Below are 21974 nucleotides of genomic sequence, written 5' to 3'. Positions count from 1 at the left end.
TACGTCCCGTGAACAAGTTTTGCCTTGAACTGCCTTCTTCAACCCCTACTCATTGGTTAACAATGCACATGGGGCCTCTGCCAGTGTGTAGGGCTCACACACGATGCAGAATGAAAGCCTGAATATCTCTCTATAGCCACTCAACTCTGCTTCTTTAACCTTAAACGGGGCCTGTGGTCTTCACTGGTTTGGGGGACCCTTTTTGATTTGTCGGCTTTATTACAGTAGTGCCTGGGTGCCCCAAACACAGCCCAGCACCCCATTGTGCTAGGTATTGTATAAACCCCAAACAGCAAGACAGTTCCTGCCCCAGAGGGACTGAGGCATGTGGAACCTTTCACAAGAACATCCCTTCTCCCTGCTGTTTAGTAAGTGTTTGAGTGAAATGGAGATTGGAGACATACGAAGCAAACAACAAATCCATGCTTAGACTATGAGCTTCTTGGGGCAGAGACTATGTACAACTCTGCATCTGTACAGCCTCTGGGACAATGAAGATCCCAATCTCAGTAAGGTCTGGGGAAGCACACAGCAGAATGGGGTTCCCAATTTCAGCTGATGCAGTGCCTGCCAAAATGGGGGGCCCTATCTTGGTCTATGCAGTGCCTGGCACAATTTGGGGGACCCCAATCTTGGCAGGTTCCTAAACTCTACCCTACAACTATATAATAATAGTAATCAATATCATTATTTTTTATTAAGAATGAACATGATGAATAAAGTAGAATCTTTCACTGCTTGAGTGAAGTTTTAACAAAAAAAGATTCAGATAGTCTGAATGAAATATGAATCTTTATCCCAGAGAGATTTCAACAAATATCAGTTAAAATTAACCTAGAGAGATTTTTCTCCCAAGTGTTTCTTAGACCTTTGAGACAAATGTGTGTGGAGGGGGAAAAAATCACCTAGTCTAAATAAAAGCTGAATATTAAACTCAGAAAGAATTGATCCAGAGTTTGCATTGTGATTTGGAGTTAATTGTGTGTTTTAAAAAGTGCCAAGGTGTCGCAATAAAATCTAAGTCTTTAACACAGAGAGATTTTATCCCCTGTGTTTACTGGGCATTTGAGTTAAATAGAGATGGCCCAAAACAGACAGAAGAATGTTAAACCGTCTGAATAAGAACTCCTTCCCCTTCTGGGTTAATCCAGCCTCAATTCCTGACTGTCCTCATCTCAAAATCCTCCCAGATCCCCAGTCACCCATAGAGTCTTCTAGGGTAGCCAAGATCGGAATCTCTAATGGCCAAAAATGGACACAATTTCTAGATCCATTAGAAAAGCCGCAAGAAAGGGGCAGAAAGACCCTGCGTTTGTGACTCCGGCGCAGCTCAGCAAGGAGCAGTCACAAGCCCACGGGGCAGAGAAAGCCCTGATGCAGCGGCAGTGAGTAACCCATTCGCACACGCATGCCTCGTTGTGTAATTCTGGCAAGGTGCACCCGGGCGTGACAACCTGGGGCGGCAGGTGCGAGGTGTATTTAAACAACCGTGCCTAGGAGGCAGGCACAGGAGGATCGCAGGAGATGGGCCCACGGAGGATGGAATCTCTCAGCCTTCGGCAACTGCTGCTGATCGGGATCTGTGAGTCACGGGACGGGAGGGAAATCTGGCTGCAGGAGGGGGTTGTGTGGTTTGCCGATCTGTTGTGGCTAGACTGATTTAGGCACCGAGCTACTGTGTGGATGGGGATGGTGACAGGACCTGCAAACCCAAAGCTGGGAATAGAACCCAGGAGTCCTGGCTCCCAGCTCCTACCCACCTGACCTCACTGCCCTCCCAGAGCTGGGGATAGAACCGAGGAGTCCTGGCTCCCAGCCCCCCATGCTCCAACTACTGCTCCCCACTGCCCTCCCAGAGCCAGAGATAGAACCCAGGAGTCCTGGCTCCCAGCCTCCCCCGCTCTTACCCTGCCTCCGAGCTGGGGATAGAACACAGGAGTGTAAAGTGCCTTGATCCAGACTCCCAGTCCTGCAAATACCTCCTGTGCGGGGTGAATCCAGCCTCGCCCATCCTCACCCAGCAATAAGAGGGAACACTGAGTAGCAGCAGGGAGGAGATATCAGCTGTCCCTGGGGATGAGGTGAGACCCACTCCTGGGGAAAGAGGAAAGGCCAGGCTGGGTCAGCATTGGACAGCGCTGGCTATTTGCTGAGGGCTTTTGTTTACATTTGGGGTGGAGCGGGGCTGGGTTGCAGGGAAAAAATCCTTGTTACCCTGAACAGGAAGCTCCCCTGTTTGTTTGCCATTTCTGAGTAAGTGTATAAAGTGCCCTCAACGCTTCCTCCAAATTAGTGCTCAGCTCAGGGCAGGGTTGCAATACTGCTTCCAATGCACCAGGCACCAGATTCCCTGGTGCACGGCCAAAACTGGAATGGTGGGTGTATCAGGACTCCAGTGTCCCACCCCCTACCACACCCAGGGGTGGCTCTAGGATTTGCGGCGCCCCAAGCAGGGAGGCCCGCCGCGGGGGGCGCTCTGGCGGTTGCCGGTCCCGCGGCTCCGGTGGACCTCCCGCAGGCACGCCTGCGGATGCTCCACCGGAGCCGCGGGACCAGCGGACCCTCCGCAGGCACGCCTGCAGCAGGTCCAACGGAGCCGCCCTGCCGCCCTCCCGCGGGACGCCGCCCCAAGCGCGCGCTTGGCGCGCTGGAGTCTGGAGCCGGCCCTGACCACACACCACTCTGCTTCCCGATCTAGGGATAGAACCCAGTAGTCCTGGCTCCCAGCCCCCCTGCTCTAACCCATGAGACCCCCCTCCCCTCCCAGAGCTGGGGATAGAACCCAGGAGTCCTGGCTCCCAGACCCACCTCCTGCTTTAACCCACTCCCTGAAATGGGGCTAGAACCCAGGAGTGTAAAGTGCCTTGATCCAGACTCCCAGTCCTGCTAACACCTCCTGTGCGGGGTGAATCCAGCCTCCGCCCATCCTCACCCAGCAATAAGAGGGAACACTGAGTAGCAGCAGGGAGGAGATATCAGCTGTCCCTGGGGATGAGGTGAGACCCACTCCTGGGGAAAGAGGAAAGGCCAGGCTGGGTCAGCATTGGACAGCGCTGGCTATTTGCCGAGGGCTTTTGTTTACATTTGGGGTGGAGCGGAGCTGGGTTGCAGGGCAAAAATCCTTGTTACCCTGAACAGGAAGCTCCCCTGTTTGTTTGCCATTTCTGAGTAAGTGTATAAAGTGCCCTCAACGGCTTCCTCCAAATTAGTGCTCAGCTCAGGGCAGGGTTGCAATACTGCTTCCAATGCACCTGGCTCCAGATTCCCTGGTGCACGGCCAAAACTGGAATGGTGGGTGTATCAGGACTCCCAGTGTCCCACCCCCTACCACACCCCACTCTGCTCCCTGATCTAGGGATAGAACCCAGGAGTCCTGGCTCCCAGCCCCCCTGCTCTAACCCATTAGACCCCACTCCCCTCCCAGAGCTGGGGATAGAACCCAGGAGTCCTGGCTCCCAGCCCCCCTGGTCTAACTCACTAGACTCCCCTGCCCTCCTAGAGCCAGGGAGAGAACCCAGGAGCCCTGGCTCCCAAATCACAGCCAGCTCCCATTTTAATTCTGGGGTACTCCACTCCCAGACCCACACCAAACAGTGCTCCATATTCCAGCCTTTTCTGCTCCTCTTCCTGGGAGTTCCTCAGGCCCCCGGCTCTTCAACACAGATCACTCCAAGAAATCCCAGCGCCTTTACTCCGGCTCCCACTCGGCTCCTGGTCCATCTCCGAGCCCTGCCCGGGGCTCACCGCATCTCCCGCTGCCTCGGGGCCCCCTCGGTCTCAGCTCGGCCCGGAGCTCACTTTCAGGCCTGCCCCATCTCCTGGAGTCTTTGCCTTCTAACTGTCCCGCCCTGGGTTTCCCAGGCTCCCTTCCCACCCCCAGCCCCTTCCTCGGGGCTCCTTGCCGGGACTCAGCCTCGTGCCTCCACAGGTCTTCTTGGCTCTTATCACACAGCACAGCCTCCCTGCCAGCTCCCCTCCACAGGGGCTGTGGCAGGAGCCTTCCCCTGCCTGCAGATCCTCTCCACAACCCCCGCAAATCTCCCTCCAGTTCCTCCCCGCCCCATTAGCCCCCTCCTGGCTCTGGTTTTGGTTCTGGCTGCAGGCTTCCAACTCCCAGCTGCCTCTCACGCGATCTCCTCCCTGGTCCCTTTTCCCACGGCCCTGACCTCCCTCCGTTATGAAAACCCAGCCCTCGCCAGTGGCCTAATGCAACTCCAGCTCCCGTTAATGGTGGATGGATTCGCTGATTCCCAAACCATTGTGATCATCTAGTCTGACCTCCCTGGAGAACACAGGCCAGAGACCTGCCCCCGAATAATTCCTAGAGCAGATCTCTTGGAGAAAGTTAATCTTGGTTCAAAAAAATGCAGCAATGGAGAATCCACCATGACCTTGGGCAAATTGTTCCGATGCTTAATTACGCCCCCCATTAAAAATTTACACCTTATTTCCACTCTGAATTTACTGAGCTTCAGCTTCCAGCCAGTGGATCATGTAAACTTTTCTCTGCTAGACTGAAGAGCCCATTACCAAATATTTGTTCCCCGTGTAGGTGCATGGTATCAAGTCACCCCTGAAACCTTCTCTTTGTTAAGCTTAGTAGACTGAGCTCATTACAGTTCTTGTAACTTTTTCAGTCGCACCCGGGGCTTAAACAATGGCTCTGATCCACCTCCAAACTGACCTCTTCTGTTCAGCATCGATCTCAGCTGGTGCCCAGCACCGACAAGGCTAATCAGGGTAAAGGTTGTATCTCCAAGCCCTGGTCTACACTACGAGTTTAGGTCAAATTTAGGGTTGTGTGGATGCAATTCAACAGTATTGGCCACCGGGAGCTATCCCAGAGTGCTCCATTGTGACCGCTCTGGACAGTGCTCTCAACTCAGATGCACTGGCCAGGTAGACAGGAAAAGCCCAAGAACTTTTGATGAGCCAGAGAAAGTTGTTTGTGTGTGCAGCCACATTGGGGCTTTGTTGGCCACCAGAATGCACACAGCCAGGTGGCTGGAGACGACGTGCTGCGGCTAGCATATCTGAGTATCGCCCGTGTGCTAAGAGTTTCAATCCTGCCCTTGTCAGCTTTCTGAGAACATGTGTTACGTACATCGGCGGTTCTCAACCTTTATTCATTTGCAGACCCCTACAAAGTGTCAAATGGAGCTGCGGTCCCCTTGGGAAATCTATTGTCTGTGTACATAGAGGTGAATTCTGTTCAGTCAGTTTAAGTCTTTGTGGACCCCTTAGACATAATCCGCCGGCCCCTCGGTGATCTGCGGACTACAGCTTGAGAACCACTGGTGCATATTACTTGCATTCATAGATTCCACACCGCTAGAACGTAGAGTCTGATGTCTACACTACCGCGGTAAGTCGACCTACACTACACAACTCCAGCTACGTGAATAACGTAGCTGGAGTCGACATACCTTAGGTCGAGTTACTGCGGGGTTTACACCGCTGGGGGTCGATGGGAGAAACTCCCCCATCGACTTACCTTACTTTTCTCGTTGGGGGTGGAGTACAGGGGTCGACTGCAAAGCGATCTGCTGTCGATTTGGTAGGTCTTCAGTAGACCCGCTAAATCGACTGATGGTGGATCAATCTCAGAGCGTCGATCCTGACTGTAGTGTAAATATAGCCTGACGGTGGGACTTCTGTGCTTGAACTACAGCAGATCTCTCAGGAAAACATCCCATCTGGATTTACAAATAGCCAGGGATGGAGAATCCACCCTTGGTGAATTGTTCCAATGATTAAGTTCCCCTCGCTGTTAAACATTTGCACCTTATTTCCAATCTGAATTTGTCTGGCTTCAACTTCCAGCCATTGGATCCTGTTAAACCTTCCTCTGCTCGATTGAAGGGCCCATTATCAAATATTCCCCCCCCCCCCACATAGGTCATTATAGACAGTGACCAAGTCAGCTCTTAACTGTCTCTTTGTTAAGCTAAATAGATTGAGCTCCTTGGGCATCTCACTTTGAGGCAGGTTTTCCCATCCGTTAATCATTCTCACGGGTCTTCTCTGCACCCTCCCCAAAGTTATCAGCATCCTTATCTAACATCATTCTGCAGAGACTTGTTTGGGGGAGTTTTGCCAAAGTTTCTGCTTTGAGAGCTGCTCTTTCGAGGTGTTCTCACATCCACGTGCAGGCCCTGAGTCTCTATGTCGCAAGCGTTTCGCTGGAAAGGCATATTAATTAAATCGAGGAGAGAGGCAAGGTTCTGCGAGCATGACTCAGGCGCGCACCCTTGGACTAAGTTGGATCCAAAAAGAGCATGTGCAATTCTCTGCCACGACAGCATGAGCAAGGGGGCCGACCCTTTGGAACACCATTTTCCAAGGAACTACAGCCTGGGGAGGGGTGAAATCAATCAGGACGGTCCTTGGGCTCGTGCAGATTGGATGAGTTCTTGCAGACAGCTGGAATCTGGGGGTTTACTCTTCCATGATCAGCTGAAGTTGCTGCTTTGATTGAGGACAGGATCCTGGTCAATAGCAACTGTATGCCAGTCCTTAGACTAGGACTGTCTATTAGGAGTACCTGTCCTGGTGTTAAGCAACCTGCTTCCTCCTGCGTGCCATTTCCCAGAATTTTGAAATATCAACTCCGAAACCAGGAACTTTGATCTCCAGGCAACATTACCAAAAATAGCCTCTGCAGAAGGCAAGACTCAAACTCCAAGCACGTGGGTGCTGACGAGGTTTACCATCACAACTAGTCACCAAATCCTGCCGCGCACACTCCGAAGAGTTTTTCTCCCCTGTTTCCTTGCTTGGCCTCCAGACATGCTGGAGAGCTGACATTCAGCCAGGAGAACTTTTGTCACTCTCGCTTCCCCAAAGGGGGCAGGAGCTGAGATCCAACCTTAGCGGGGGGAGATCGGTTTTGAGGTTGATGAGAGCCACCATTGCACCGCTAGGCGTGCACAAACAAAGCGGTAAAAGCTGGAAGTTGTTGCTGTCATGTGATTTGTAGAGGGGTGATATTTCGGGATGACCTCAAATACCCCACCGTGCAGCCTCATGAGGTGCAGCGGTTTTCAAGACAGTCGGAGTCTGTTTGTGGATACTGGAGCACTTGAAATAATTGGCCTCAGTCTTCATGATAGTGCCCTATTATAATTGCTTTGCTGATGCATCAGAGGATTGCACTGGAGTGAAACTCAAGCTGCAGCCAACTGGGCGTGCAGGCCGGGCTGCGGGGGAGCACAAATTAGGGGGATAGGGGGTGCGTAGGACTGTCCGTCACCCCCGTGCAGTTCGTAGCCCACGGGGATCCGTCAGGCCGAGGGGAAGCTGCTGCCTGTAGGGGATTTGCTGGTGGAGTGGTTCCACTCCCATGCTCCAGGGCAGAAAGGAATTGCCTGTGAGCGGGAACAGGAAGGAAGAGCTTCCTCTCCGTCAGACACCATGGCACAAGAGACGTTGGGCAACAGAGTGATACATCACTGCTCACTGGTGGAGCAGGCAGGCTACAGAGCTAGATGGGCCCATGGAAACCCCAGCGCTGGCAGAGAAGCACCATGCCCCCTGGACTGCACCCACATGAGACTGCCAGACCGAACTGGTCTCATGGCTCAGGCACCTCCCCCCAGGAGATGAGATCTTCCTAGAGGAGAGTCCAGAGGGGACCGAGCCAGGCAAGGTGCAGTCGCTGTTCACATTAACACCCCAACACCGCTAGTGAACCCCCCTTCCCAGCAGCACAGCGCCCCCTAGTGCCACACTGGGACATTGGTGCCAGCACTGACTGCCAGGGGAGAGTGCCCCCTACCGAGCCCTGCCCTGCTCCCTGCAGCACAGCGCCCCCTAGTGCTGCACTGGGACATTGGTGCCAGCACTGCCTGCCCGGGGGAGAGCGCCCCCTACTGAGCCCTGCCCTGCTCCCTGCAGCACAGCACCCCCTAGTGGTGCACTGTGGCATTGGCACCAGCACTGACTGCCCGGAGAGAGCGCCCCCTAGCACACAGCCCTACGTGTTTGTAAGCACAAAACCAATATTTGCTTGTTACTTTTTAAAAACAGTTTCCTTCTCTTTCACCCAGGTGATTCTGTTGGGTTTTAAACCATTTTATATCCCCCCCCCCATCCCCTTACGTGTCCTTGGGCTTTAGACCCTTTTATTTTTTAGTCTATTGCCTTTTTATCCTTTGAGAACTGCAAATAGAACCCAGGTGTCCTTCTGACTCCCTTCCCCTGCTCTAACCACCAGACCCACTCCCTTCCCAGAGCCAGCAATAGAACCCAGGAGTCCTGGCTCCCAACCCCTCATGCTCTAACCCACTAGCCCCCATGGTCCTCCCAGCGCCAGGGATGGAACCCAGGAGTCCTGGCTCCCAACCCCTCATGCTCTAACCCACTAGCCCCCATGGTCCTCCCAGAGCCAGGGATGGAACCCAGGAGTCCTGACTCCCAGCCCCTCATGTTCTAACCCAGGGGTGGGCAAACTTTTTGGGGCGAGGGCCACATCTGGGTGAGGAAATTGTATGCAGGGCCGGGGCAGGGGGGGGTGGAGTGTGGGATGTGGAGGAAGGGGCTCAGGACAAGGGATTGGGGCAGAGAAGGGGTGCGGAGTGCAGGATGGGGCTCAGGGCAGGGAGTTGGGGTGCACAGGGTGCAGGGTGCAGCAGGGAGCTCAGGGCAGGTGGTTGGAATGCACAGGAGTGCAGAAAGGGGCTCAGGGCAGGGAGTTGGGTGCAGGAGGGGTGCGAGGTACAGGCAGAGGGCTTAGGGCAGGAAGTTGGGGGGCGGGGGGCAGGAGGGGTTTGAGCTCCAGTCCGGTGCCGCTTACCTAAAGTGGCTCCGGGGTGGCAGTGGCGCACACCAGGGCCAAGGCAGGCTCTCTGCATGCCTGCCCTGTCCCCACGCCACTCCAGGAAGTGCTGCGGCCCCTGGGGGGGTGGGGGCAGAGGGCTCTGCGTGCGCACATGGAGCCCTTTGCCTCCCGGCCCGGGGGCTGCTTCTGAGAGCAGCGCCGGGCCCGCAGCACCACCAGGGGTAATCCCGCGGGCCGGATCCAAAGCCCTGAAGGGCCGGATCCGGCCCGCGGGCCATAGTTTGCCCATCCCTGTTCTAACCCGTGAGCTCTAGTCCACAGAAGATGATGCCTCAGAAATGTAAGTTCTCCTTTCTAAGTCCACTGGACATATTGGGCCTTGGTTGTCCTGGAGTCAGATACTGGGGCCTGCTGAGCCAGCACCTCCCTCCAGATGAAATCATCCCCCAGAGGCTACCAACACAGGCTCCTCACCCTTGTTTTCTCTCCCTTACAGGCCTCCAGCAAGGAGCAGCAGCAGCAGGTAGGAAGCCCAACATCTCTCTGATCTGAACTTGTGGGGCAGGAGGCGCCTGATTTTGGCTGCCCTCCTCCAGGCTCCTGAGTGGCTGGTTCCATCTGCCCCGGAGCTGGGGTGGGTGGGGAGTAGGAACGGCGGCTCTAGAAAGGAGGCTTTCTGCATTTCACAATAGGCTTCTGCAAATGAGCCAATGCCCAGAGCACCGGTCTGACATCCACAAGAGGAAAGTCAATAAGGACAAGCGCAAAGTGCAGCACGGAGGAAGGAAAAGTCAAATGCACGGCTACAAAATGAGGAATAACTGGCGAGGTGTAACACTGCTGGGAAGGCCCCGGGGCTTAGAGCAGATCCCAGAGAGAATATGCGTCAACAATGTGATGCAGTGGCAAGAAAGGCTAATATCAGTCTGGGGTGTATGAGCAGGAGTGTCGTATGGAAGACCCGGGAGGTCATTATCCCCCCTCTACTCAGCACTGGTGAGGCCTCAGCTGGAGGCCTGTGCCTAGTTCTGAGTACCGCACTTTAGGAAAGATGTGGACACACTGGAGAGAGTCCAGAGGAGAGCAAACAACCTGGGAAAAGTTTAGAGCCCCTGAGCTATGAGGAAAGGTTAAAAAAACAGGGTGTGTTTATCCTTGAAAAAAAAAGACTAGGGGGAGACCTGACAGTCTTCAAATATGTTACGGATTCTTGTACGGAGGCTGGTGATCAATTGTTCGCCACGGCTGCTGATGGTAGGACAAGAAGCAATGGGCTTAATCTGCAGCAAGGAAGATTTAGGCTAGAAATTAGAAGAAAACTTTCTAACTCTCAACAGGGTTAAGCTCTGGAATGGGCTTCCGAGGGAGGTTGTGGAGTTCCCGGTCACTGGAGGTTTCTTAGAACAGGCCAGACAAACATCTATCAGGGCTCGTCTAGGTTTACTTGGTCCTGCCTCAGTGCAGGGGGCTGGAGTTGATGCCCTCTCATGGTCCTTTCCAGCCCCACATTTCCATGAGTCTATAGTAATAAGATACACAAGTAAAACCATTGCAACATTTGCATGAAGGCTCCCGAGTCCCAGGCTGGCAGGCAAGGAAGGTTTTGTAAATCATGCAACAGATGCTGCAGAGACTTTGTCAGTCCAGTGCAATCCAGCTGCATGGAATTCGTTCATGCCACCAGGGATGTAATGACAGTGAGACGCACACAAGAGTCTGCAGAAGAGGCTGACAAAATCATGCACACCCACAAGAGCAGTGACATATAATCACACACACACAGCCTCCCCATGCTTTAACCCACTAGGCCCCACTCTCCTCCTGGAGCCAGGGATAGAACCCAGGAGTCCATGCCCCCTACCCTCCCTGCTCTAACCCACTAGATCCCACTCACTTCCCACAACCAGGGATAGATCCCAGGAGGCCTGGCTCCCAGCCCCCTCCACTCTAACCCCCTAAACCCCACTCCCCTCCTGGAATAACCAGCTCCCTCTCTGTTTTTTTCCATATATGGGGTAGGATTATTATGTGATAACTAATTTCCCCGCTCTCTACAGGACCAGCTTGTGGCCAGCAGAGAGTCTATAGCCGGATCGTCGGCGGGGTCAATGCCCTGAGAGGGGAGTGGCCCTGGCAGGCCAGCCTGCAGCTCCGCGGGGAGCACATGTGTGGAGGGACCCTGATCGGTGACAAATGGATTCTGTCAGCTGCTCACTGCTTCATCGGGTAAGTTTAGAACCTCAGATCCAGAACCTTGGGGACAGTCGTCGGCCTGGCCTCTAGAACGGGGCAGCTAGAACTGTGTGTGTCTTCTAGTGCTGAGAGTAACAGGGCTGCTCATCTATAGCCATGGACACCAGATCTCTCAGTCTAGAACAGTGCACACATTATCCAGAGGCAGAGAGCTGTTCTAGAACCCAGCATGGTCTCCAGAATGGAGTCGAGAGCTGTGCATCTAGAACTGTATTTTACACTTAGATTAAAGAGATTGAAGCTGTACATCTGGGACTATTTGATAGCCTAGGGAAAGAAAGCTAGAACCATGTGCACCACCCAGAATAGACAGCCTACATCTACAATTCTAGACGTGACCTTTTCTCAGACCACCAACACTGGAGACTCTAGACGTTAGTCTAGAAGTACATCATCCTGAGATGAAATCTAAAGCATCTGCAACATCTAGAATGGTGTTCAGGATTTCGAGTACAGAGCAATTAGCCTAGAACCATGCATGGCATCTAGAATGAGCCTAGAGCATGGCATGTAAACTCTGTGCACCAACTACAATTGTGGATCTAGATATGTATGTATAATCTGTAAAGAATGGAAACATACATCTAGAAAGGTGTGTACCATCAAAAGCAGTGAATCTAGAGCTGCATGCAGCATCTAGAACAAACATAGAGGCAGGAAACTAAAACAATATGTACAAACCAGAGCAAAGAACCTCATGCTGTATATAACATCTAGAATTAGTCTAAACCCACAATTATATAGTTTTATGTACTGTCTAGAACTGGTCTAGAACCATGAAGGTAGAACAGTGAGCACCAGCAAGAGCCATGAATTTAGGTCTGCAGGTATCATCTAGAATGAACCTAGAGCCATGAATCTACAACTGCACTCCAGAGTGAGTCTAGAACCATGCATCTAAAAAGATGAACACCACCAAGAGTCACAAATCTGGAGCAGAGTGCATCATACTCAATAACCCCAGAACAGGGAATCTAGAGCCAAGTGCATCACCAAGACTCAGGAAGCAATCTAAATATATGTGTACAATCTGGGACAAGCCTAGAACTCAGTACCCCCAACGGAGCAATAAGCCTATGAAAGCAGGGTCTAGAACCCAGCATTTCCCTGTCCCAGTAATGACACCCTGTCCCTTATCCCCCTGCAGGAAAGACACGACCAAGGACCCATCCGCCTGGAAGGTGGTGCTGGGGCGTCTGCAGCTGAATGGTGGCCCGTTACAGGGCGTAGTGCGGAACGTGTCCCAGATCATCACCCATGAGCAGTACAAAGACTACACCAAGGGCTTGGACATCGCCCTGCTGCGGCTGGCTGAGCCTGTCTCCTTCAGCCGTGACTTAGGCCCCATCTGCCTGCCCTACCCCAACCACCGATTCGCCTTCGGGTCCCAGTGCTGGGCCACCGGCTGGGGCAGGGTGAAGGAGGACAGTGAGTGAGAGGGGAGAGTTCCTGGCAAAGATGGAGACATCTAGCCCCCTGCCCACCCGGGGTACGCTCGTCCCCAACAGGGCACTGACCCCTCTTCTTTCCCTCCCCGCAGTGACCCTCCCACCCCCCAAGCCTCTCAAGAAGGTGGAGCTGGACCTGCTCAGTGCAGAGACCTGCAACTGCATCCACAATAACCTGCGCCAGAAGGAGCTCTCCAGCCCTGCCGGGCCAGGGCTGATCTGTGCCGGGTATCAGAGTGGAGGCCAGGGGCCCTGCCAGGTGAGAGTGAAAGGGGGTGCCAGGTTGGGGGGGGAGCTGGGCTAGGGGGTTAGAGAGAAGGAAGGGGAAGGAGATGGGTTGTGGGAGGGGAACAGAGGGGCTGTCCCTGGTTTGGAGGGGGGGAGAGGCGGAAAAAGGATCACACCTGGCTCCCCAGCCCTGAATCTCCCTGCCCATCCCTCCCCAGGGCGATTCCGGGGGGCCGGTGGCCTGCTCCGAGAACGGGACGTGGTTCCAGGCTGGGATCATGAGCTTCTCAGTGGGCTGCGCCCAGCCCCACAGCCCCATCCTGCTGACCGAGGTCACAGCCTACACCGGCTGGATCCAGAACCACACCGGGGGAGCCTCCTTCGCTGTCCAAACTGTGCCGCCCCCCTTCAGCAGCGACCATGGAAAATGCAGAGGTACGGCCAGTGGGGATTGGGACGTGGGGGCTTTCCCCTCTAGGGGGCGCTGGCTCTGATCCGGCCACAGGGCAGGGGACTGGCTGGCTCAGGGAGCTGGGGAATGGGAGGTGAGGCCTTTTCCCCTCTAGGGGGCGCTGGCTCTGATCCGGCCACAGGGCAGGGGACTGGCTGGCTCAGGGAGGTGGGGAATGGGAAGTGAGGCCTTTTCCCCTCTAGGGGGCGCTGGCTCTGATCTGGCCACAGGGCAGGGGACTGGCTGGCTCAGGGAGGTGGGGAATGGACATGGGCCTTTTCCCCTCTAGGGGGCGCTGGCTCTGATCTGGCCACAGGGCAGGGGACTGGCTGGCTCAGGGAGGTGGGGAATGGACATGGGGCTTTCCCCTCTAGGGGGCGCTGGTTCCGATCCAGCCCCAGGGTGGGGGACTGGTAATAGGCTACTGACTCCTAATCTCTCCAGGTTGCGGGAAGCTGAAGGGTCATGAGCTGAGTGTCACTGCCAAGGGGCCTTGGCCCTGGTACGTGAGCCTGCAATCCGGGGGGCAGCACGTCTGTGGGGGAACACTCATCGCCGAGAGCTGGGTGCTGGCGGCCGCTCACTGCTTCATCGGGTGAGTGAGGGGCATGAGGAGGGGGTGACCCAGCAGGGGTTGGGGAGGGAGGGAGAGGGGTCACACACCCCAGGGTATCCATGTCTCTATCAGAGATGAATGACTGTCTGTAATGTGTGCCCTACCCAGCTCCCCTCTGGACCCCACTCCCCTCCCAGAGATAGAACCAAGGAGTCCTGACCCCCCCCATCCCCCTCTGCTCTAACCACTAGACCCCACTCCCCTACAGAGCCGTGGATCGAACCCTGAAGTCCTGACTCCCAGCTCCCTGCCCTGACAGATTAGTAACCCCCTGTGTGTTGCAGGCGGCAGGAACCCGCCGACTGGAAGGTGCTCCTGGGTGAGCGGCGGGAGGGGGCAGAGTCACGCTGGCAAGAAGAGAGAGGCCTCCAGAAGCTCATCCTCCACGCAGCCTACGTGAACATGACCGAGGGCTCTGACATCGCGCTGCTGATGCTCGCCAAGCCAGTGGTGTTTGGGGAGAACATCTGGGCTGTCTGCCTCCCCTACGACACACACCGATTCCAGCTTGGCAGCACCTGCTGGGTCCGGGGACGGGAGAATGGTAGGTGGGACACGGGGGCCTTTCCCCTCTAGGGGGTGCCGACTCCAATCTGGCCCCCAGGCGGTAACTGGAGGGCTCAAGGGACAGCGGGTGGGATAAGGGGTAGGGCTTGGTAACTTCCAACACAACGTCTCTGTGTTTCCACAGCTCGGGCGCCCGCACCGCAGTCGCTACAGGGCGTGGAGGTGGATCTCATGGGACCTGTCGCCTGTAACTGCGCCTACAACCAGAGCAGCTCAGCTGGTGAGGCAGTGTCCATCCTCCCAGACATGCTTTGTGCTGCTCAACAGGAGGCAAACACCAGCTGTGAGGTGAGTGAGCCATCCAATGCACAGCATGGCCCCCAGGTCTGCAGAACATCTGGGCAGCCACAACAGCTGGCTCTGAAGGACGGATCTCCATGGCTCCAATGGAGACATTCTCCCCATTTTCCACACAAAGGCCTGGCTCTGGCAGCCCTTCTGTTCCCCGCATCTCACCCCTGCCCCGTTTGCTTATCAGATGCTCTGGACGTTCAGTGTGCTGATCACTTGAATCTAGATGCTGGCACCTCTGGAGCTGTCTATGGTGCTGAAGTGTCCTATCCTCTGGGGCTGAACCGGGGCATTCGGGGGGCATATGCCCGGCAGTCCATGGGGTTTATGGCACTGTCCATGGTATGGAAATTTTCTGTTGGCCATTGCTGAGCTCCGTGCTTTTGGGTCAGGGAGATTTTCCGCACAGCCTCGCTCCTCTGGAGCTGTCCATGGTACCCATGTGTCCTATTTTGCCCAGGGCTGAGCCATCCAGTGTTGGATAGGGGATGGATCCAGCATGTCCTGGTTCTCCAGGGTGAATGGTCCTATTGTCCGTGGCTAATCCATCCTGCCTTGGGTTGGGCATGGATGTCGCACACCACGGTTCTCCATGGTGCAGAGATGGTCTGTGCAACCTCTGACCCACTGTGCACTGGGGTAGCTCATGGTCATTCGTGGAGGAGGACTGTTCCACTGAATTTCTGGGACGTCTCCTCATGCAACCACTCCCTGGGGAAGACCCAGAATATCCGCTGTCCAACAGGCCCTGAGAACCCACCTACTCTGGAGTTCATGCAGTTGTCCCTTTGCTCTTGACTCTTCAGGGCGATGATGGGGGACCTCTGATTTGCAATGAGAAGGGCACCTGGTTCCTGACTGGCCTCTCCAGCTTTGGCAATGGCTGCGGGAGGAAGAGACAGCCCGGGGTGTACACAGAAGTTAGAGCATACGAGAAATGGATCATGGACATCACGCGGGATGGTTACTTTGCCAAGCAGCCCATGCCAGTTCCAGCGGTCGTAGAAGAGGACAGATGCCCAATGAAGCCTACTCCAAGTAAGGGGCAATCCAGACAGCAACCGCAATTCCTTTGGGTGCCCATGCTAAGCAGGGTGGGGTTAGGTCAATGCTTGGATGGGAGACCAGACAGGAAAAACAGGGTGCTGCACAGGGGGCTACCTGCTCACTCATGGCTATCAAGGCTGGTCCCAATACCCCATAGTCACCCTAGGAGGCACTGTGCTGTAGGGGTTGGAGTAGGATCTCAGTAGTGGGTGGTCTCCCCAGCAGTCAGTGCTGGCCCCAATGCCCCACTGCAACGCTAGGGGGCGCTGGGCTGCAGGAAACAATGTGGGTGACTCAGAGACACACCCTGACTATCCGTCTCTCTCTCCTGCAGGTTCCAGTGGAGAGGGGGAAAAGCCAGTGCCAACTACTGGTGGTACCACAAGAGGGGAAGGTGAGTCCCTAGGCACCTGAAGAAACTTTTTCACTGCCCAGGCAGCATAACTGGTGTTCAGAAGTGTGGTCTGACTGCAAACCACCTGACCCTCCTGCAATCTGCCTCCCCAAGCAGAGATACCTCCCAGCTCCTGGGACCAACCTTCCACCCTGCCTGCCAACCACCAAGCCAGCCAGAGCTCAGCTCTGCCACCTCCAGCCACTCTAGTGTGGCACTGGGGGGTGCCAAGCTGCAGATGGTGGGGCAGGGCTCAGTAGCGGGGGTTCTCCCTGGCAGCCAGTGCTGGCCCTGATACCCCAGTGTGACACTAGGGGGCGCTGTGCTGCGGGAAGCAGAGTAATGGCTCAGTAGCAGGTGCTCTCCCCTGGCAGCCAGTGTTGACCCTAATACCCCACTGCAACACTAGGGGGCGCTGTGCTGCAGGAAAAAATGTGGGTGACTCAGAGACATTCCCTGACTATCCGTCTCTCTCTCCTGCAGGTTCCAGTGGAGAGGGGGAAAAGCCAGTGCCAACTACTGGTGGCACCACAAGAGGGGAAGGTGAGTCCCTAAGCACCTGAGGACACTTATTTCACTGCCCAGGCAGCATAACTGGTGTTAGGAAGTGTGGTCTCAGTGCGGAGCGACCTGCCCCTCCTGCAATCTGCCTCCCCAACACGAGCTGCCACCCAGTACCTGGGACCAACCTTCCACCCTGTCTGCCAACCGCCAGGCCATCCAGAGCCCAGCTCTGCCTCCACCACCTGTTCTAGTGTGGCACTGGGGGGCACCGAGCTGCAGGGGGTGGGGCAGAGGAAAGCAGGGGGTGCTCTTCCCTGGCTGGCCATGCCGGCCCTGATACCCCAGTGTGGTGGTAGAGTCAAGGTTCAGTACTGGGCACTCTCTCCTGGCAGTCAGTGCTGACCCCAATGCCCCACTGCGACACTAGGGGGATCTGAGCTGCAGGAAACAATGGGGGTGACTCAGAGACACACCCTGACTATGCCTCTCTCTCCTGCAGGTCCCGGTGGAGAGGGGGGAAAGCCAGTGCCAACCACTGGTACCACAAGAGGGGAAGGTGAGTCCCTCAGCTTTCCACTTTTCCACTGCCCAGGCAGTCTGAGGGGTCTTCAGAAGTGTGGACTCACTGCACAGAGATCTTCCCCTCCTGCAATCTGCCTCCCCAACCACAGCTACCTCCCAGCACCTGGGACATGCCTTCCACCCTGCCTGCCAACCACCGAGCCAGCCAGAGCCCAGCTCCGCCACCTCCAGCCACTCTAGTGTGGCACTGGGGGGTGCCGAGCTGCAGGTGGTGGGGGAGGGCTCAGTAGCGGGGGTTCTCCCTGGCAGCCAGTGCTGGCCTTGATACCCCAGTGTGGCGGTAGAGGGCGCTGTGCTGCGGGAAGCAGAGTAATGGCTCAGTAGCAGGTGCTCTCCCCTGGCAGCCAGTGTTGACCCTAATACACCACTGCAACACTAGGGGGCGCTGTGCTGCAGGAAAAAATGTGGGTGACTCAGAGACACGCCCTGACTATCCGTCTCTCTCTCCTGCAGGTTCCAGTGGAGAGGGGGAAAAGCCAGTGCCAACTACTGGTGGCACCACAAGAGGGGAAGGTGAGTCCCTAAGCACCTGAGGACACTTATTTCACTGCCCAGGCAGCATAACTGGTGTTCAGAAGTGTGGTCTGACTGCAAACCACCTGCCCCTCCTGCAATCTGCCTCCCCAATACGAGCTACCTCCCAGTACCTGGGACTAACCTTCCACCCTGTCTGCCAACCGCCAGGCCATCCAGAGCCCAGCTCTGCCTCCACCACCCGTTCTAGTGTGGTACTGGGGGGCACCGAGCTGCAGGGGGTGGGGCAGGGCCCAGTAGCAGGTGCTCTTCCTGGGCAGCCAGTGCTGGCCCTGATACCCCAGTGTGACACTAGGGGTCACTGTGCTGCAGGAAACAATGTGGGTGACTCAGAGACACGCCCTGACTATCCGTCTCTCTCTCCTGCAGGTCCCGGTGGAGACGGAGAAAAGCCAGTGCCAACTACTGGTGGTACCACACGTGGGGAAGGTGAGTCCCTAAGCATCCGAGGACACTTTTTCACTGCCCAGGCAGCATAACTGGTGTTCAGAAGTGTGGTCTCAGTGTGGAGCGACCCGCCCCTCCTGCAATCTGCCTCCCCAACCAGAGCTACCTCCCAGCTCCTGGGACCAACCTTCCACCCTGCCTGCCAACCGCCAGGCCATCCAGAGCCCAGCTCTGCCACCTCCAGCCACTCTAGTGTGGCACTAGGGGGCACTGCACTGTGGGAAGCAGAGCAAGAGCTCAGTAGGGGGCGCTGTGTTCTGGCAGTCAGGCCTCACCCCAGAGCCCCAGTGCAGTGCTAGGGGGCGTTGATCTGCTGCAGGGAACAATGTTGGTGATGCACAGACACTGACTATCCCTCCCTCTCCTATAGGTTCCAGTGGAGAGTGGGAAAAGCCAGTGCCACCCGGTGGTGCCACAGAAGAGGAAGGTGAGTCGCTAAGCACCCGAGGCCCCTTTTTCGCTTTCCAGGCAGTCTAAGAGGTCTTCAGAAGTGTGGTCTCAGAGCGGAGCGACCTGCCCCGCCTGCAACCTGCCTCCCCAGCCAGAGCTACCTCCCAGCACCTGGGACAAACGTTCCACCCTGCCTGCCAACTGCCAAGCCGGCCAGAGCCCAGCTCTGCCACCACCAGCCACTCTAGTGCAGCACTAGGGGGCGCTGTGCTGCAGGGAGTGGGGCACTCATTAAGGGGCACTCTCCCCTGACAGTCAGTGCTGGCCCTGATGTCCCAGTGTGGTGGTAGGAGGCGCTGTGCTGCATGAAGCAGAGCAAGTCAGCAGGGGGCGCTCTCCCCTCATAGCCAGTGCTGAGCCCAATAACCCAGTGCAGCACTAGGGGGCGCTGTGCTGCGTAGATTGGGGCAGATGGCTCAGTAGGAAGCACTGTCTTCTGGCAGCCAATGCTGAGCCCAATGCCCCCTTGCAGTGATAGGGGGTGCTGTGCTGCAGGGCACAAGGTGGGTAACTCAGAGACACTCCCTGACTGTATCTCTCGCTGCTGCAGGTTCCGGTGGAGAGTGGGAAAAGCCAGTGCCACCCGGTTGTGCCAAACGAGGAGAAGGTGAGTCCCTCAGTGCCTGAGCCCCGTTTTTCACTGCCCGGGCAGTCCAAGTGGTGTTAGGAAGTGTGGTCTCACCGCAGAGCGACCTGACCCTCCTGCAATCTGCCTCCCCAAGCAGAGCTACCTCCCAGCTCCCGGGACAAACCTTCTACCCTGCCTGCCAACCACCAAGCCAGCTGGAGCCCAGCTCTGCCTCCACCAGCCACTCTAGTGTGGCACTAGGGGCCACCGAGCTGCAGGTGGTGGGGCAGGGCTCAGTAGGGGGCGCTCTCCCCTCACCACCAATGCTGACCCCCAACGCCACACTGCACTATGAGAGGCCGTTGTGCGGCAGGGAATAGTTTGGGTGACTTAGTAGAGACACTCACTGACTATACGTCTCTTCCCTACAGTTTCCAGCAGAAAGGGGCAGAAGTCAGTCCCACCTGGTTGTGCCAAACGAGGGGAAGGTGAGTCCCCAAATACCCAAGGACATTCTTCCACTACCCAGGCAGTGCAATTGGTGTTCAGAAGTGTGGTCTCACCCCAGAGCGACCTGCCCCTCCTGCAGTCTGCCTCTCCAACCAGAGCTACCTCCCAGCTCCTGAGGCCAACCTTCCACCCTGCCTGCCAGCCGCCAAGCCAGCCAGCACCCAGCTCTGCCACCACCAGCCATTCTAGTGCAGCACTAGGGGGCGCCGAGCTGCAGGGAACAGTGCATGCAGCTCAGCAGGGGACGCTCTCCCTGGCCGTCAGAGTGATGCCAATGCACCAGTGCGATGCTAGGGAGCGCCGTGCTGCAGGGAGCAAGGCAGGGGCTCAGTAGGGGGCGCTATTTCCTGACAGTCGGTGTTGGCCCCTGTGCCCCAGTGATGCACTAGGGGGTGCTGTGCTGCAGGGACCCATGTGGGTGATGCAGAGACACTCACTGACTCTCTCTCTCTCTCTCCTGCAGGTTCCAGTGGCAAGGGGCAGAAGCCAGTGCCACCCGGTGGTGCCAAACGAGGGGAAGGTGAGTCCCTTAGCACCTGAGGCCCCCTTTTCAGTCCCCTTAAAGTCTGGGGGTGTTCAGATGTCTGGTCTCACCGCAGAGCGACCTGACCCTCCTGCAATCTGCCTCCCCGACCAGAGCTACCTCCCAGCTCCTGGGACCAACCTTCCACCCTGCCTGCCAGCCGCCAAGCCAGCCAGAGCCCAGGTCTGCCACCTCCAGCCACTCTAGTGCAGCACTAGGGGGCGCTGTGCTGCGGGGAGCAGGCAGGGACCCTCTCCCCTGGCAGTCAGTACTGGCCCCAGTGCCTCAGTGTGGCACTAGGGGGCGCTGTGCTGCAGGGAGCGGGGTGTGGGCTCAAAAGAGGCGCTGTCCCCTGGCAGGCAGGGATGGCCCCGATGCAGCACTAGGGGGCGCTGTGCTGGCAATGTTCAGTGCAGTGTCTCTGGCACTTTCAGCTTTAATCCAAGTGTTCATTCTGGTGTTTTAGCCAAATCCCTCGCTCTGCCTCCCTCGCTCCCCCCTGCACTTTCAGCTGGATACCAGGGTCACCTCCTCTTCCTGTATTAAACTGTGTGCTGGTAGCTCAGTACCCGGCCACCCACCCCAGAGGCGACTGCATCTCAGGGCCGGGTGTGCTATCGCTGTGCTGCATTGTGTGCAGCTGTTCCCCAGCTGCCCCGCCCCAGAGCTGGCTGCATCTCAGGGCCAGGCGAGCCGTCCCCATGCCGCTTCACTGCGCAGCTGCTCCCCTGCAACTCCACCCCAGAGGTGGCTGCATCTCAGCGCCAACCAGTGATCCCTGTGTGTGCAGCTTCCAACGTGCTTTGGGACCCACCAAAGCATCCTAACCATGGGTAAAGATACCCCATGTACTCACTGCCTGTTGTCTTTCTGGTGACTTTCGTAGGAAAAAAAGTGAAGGGACATAAAGGAAAGAACCATGTCTCTTAGCCACCGACCCACAAAAGAGAATTCTGCTCCCCCCACGCTCCGTCTGTTTGCTTCACCCAATGGAAGATTGTCACGTGCTAATCGGCAGCTCTGTCTATTTCCTGTGCCGTCCCAGCTGCTGAGATGTGGAATCAGGCACGAGAGAAGCCACTCGCCTTCATTTGTGTTCTGATCCCTTCCCAGTGGGATCTCCTACCCAGCAGAACCCAGCATCCTATGGATCTAGAAATGACATTGTCTGATGCCTCAATGCAACTGGCTCTGGGGAGGAACGTTTTTGTTTAACTGCCTATTAATTATTATTATTATTATTATTATTATTATTATTATTATTATTTATGCTACAATAGTATCCAGAGACTCTAACTGAGATCGGGGACTCCATTGTGCTGAACACGGCACAGATCCCAACCGAGATTGGGGGTCCCCAGTCGAGTTCTACACAGACCCCGACCGAGATCGGGGGCCTCCCGTCGCACCGGGCGCCTGACAGCTCAGGGACCCTGTTGTGCTGGGCGCTGCACAGACCCCAACCAAGATCGGGGTCCTAGGTTCGCAGCACACCAGAGGCGACGTTTGCACCCAAAGTCTGATTGTCAACACAGTGGTGACCTTGGGTTTTCCCCGCTACCACCCCAATTTGGGTTTCATTTGCCTCGTCTGCGTATATTGCCTGGAGGAAATTGTTGTGTTCTTGGGTGATACAATGGCTTAAAATGACTGGAATACTGTTAATCATAGCACAGTCAGGTGTTTGCAGTAGTGTTCAAACAATAATAAAAAACGGATTCACTAACCGCAGCAAAGGGCTTCGAGCTTCAATCTAGAGTTTAAATTCAAAGTATTTCTTAT

The 21974-nt window shown here is 56.0% G+C and overlaps 1 protein-coding gene across 1 annotated transcript; it reads left to right on the top strand.

Annotated features, from left to right (window-relative positions):
- The first annotated feature begins 1539 nt into the window (after positions 1–1539).
- Positions 1540–21316, top strand: LOC120404117 (serine protease 53-like). The gene is made up of 21 exons (XM_039536117.1): positions 1540–1582; positions 9276–9302; positions 10837–11005; positions 12180–12460; positions 12573–12739; positions 12927–13143; positions 13604–13754; positions 14060–14319; positions 14467–14630; positions 15440–15671; positions 16015–16074; positions 16558–16617; positions 17078–17134; positions 17614–17673; positions 17845–17915; positions 18064–18123; positions 18512–18568; positions 19142–19198; positions 19591–19647; positions 20133–20189; positions 21079–21316. Exons 1-21 carry the CDS (start codon positions 1540–1542, stop codon positions 21088–21090), a joined length of 2319 nt encoding a protein of 772 aa, XP_039392051.1. The 3' UTR covers positions 21091–21316.
- Positions 21317–21974: the final 658 nt, after the last annotated feature.

The sequence above is a fragment of the Mauremys reevesii genome, linkage group 4 (assembly GCF_016161935.1).
Source record: "Mauremys reevesii isolate NIE-2019 linkage group 4, ASM1616193v1, whole genome shotgun sequence".
Lineage (NCBI taxonomy): Eukaryota > Metazoa > Chordata > Testudines > Geoemydidae > Mauremys > Mauremys reevesii.
The sequence above is the reverse complement of the archived record's forward strand: the minus strand, read 5'-3'. Positions and strand labels throughout refer to the sequence as shown.

Bases quoted from the DNA above. Each gene is read 5' to 3' on its own strand.
- LOC120404117 (XM_039536117.1), top strand. From the start codon at position 1,540: ATGGAATCTCTCAGCCTTCGGCAACTGCTGCTGATCGGGATCT. The intron at 9,303-10,836 runs GTAGGAAGCCCA...CGCTCTCTACAG, and splicing joins GCAAGGAGCAGCAGCAGCAG to GACCAGCTTGTGGCCAGCAG. The intron at 14,631-15,439 runs GTGAGTGAGCCA...TTGACTCTTCAG, and splicing joins AGGCAAACACCAGCTGTGAG to GGCGATGATGGGGGACCTCT.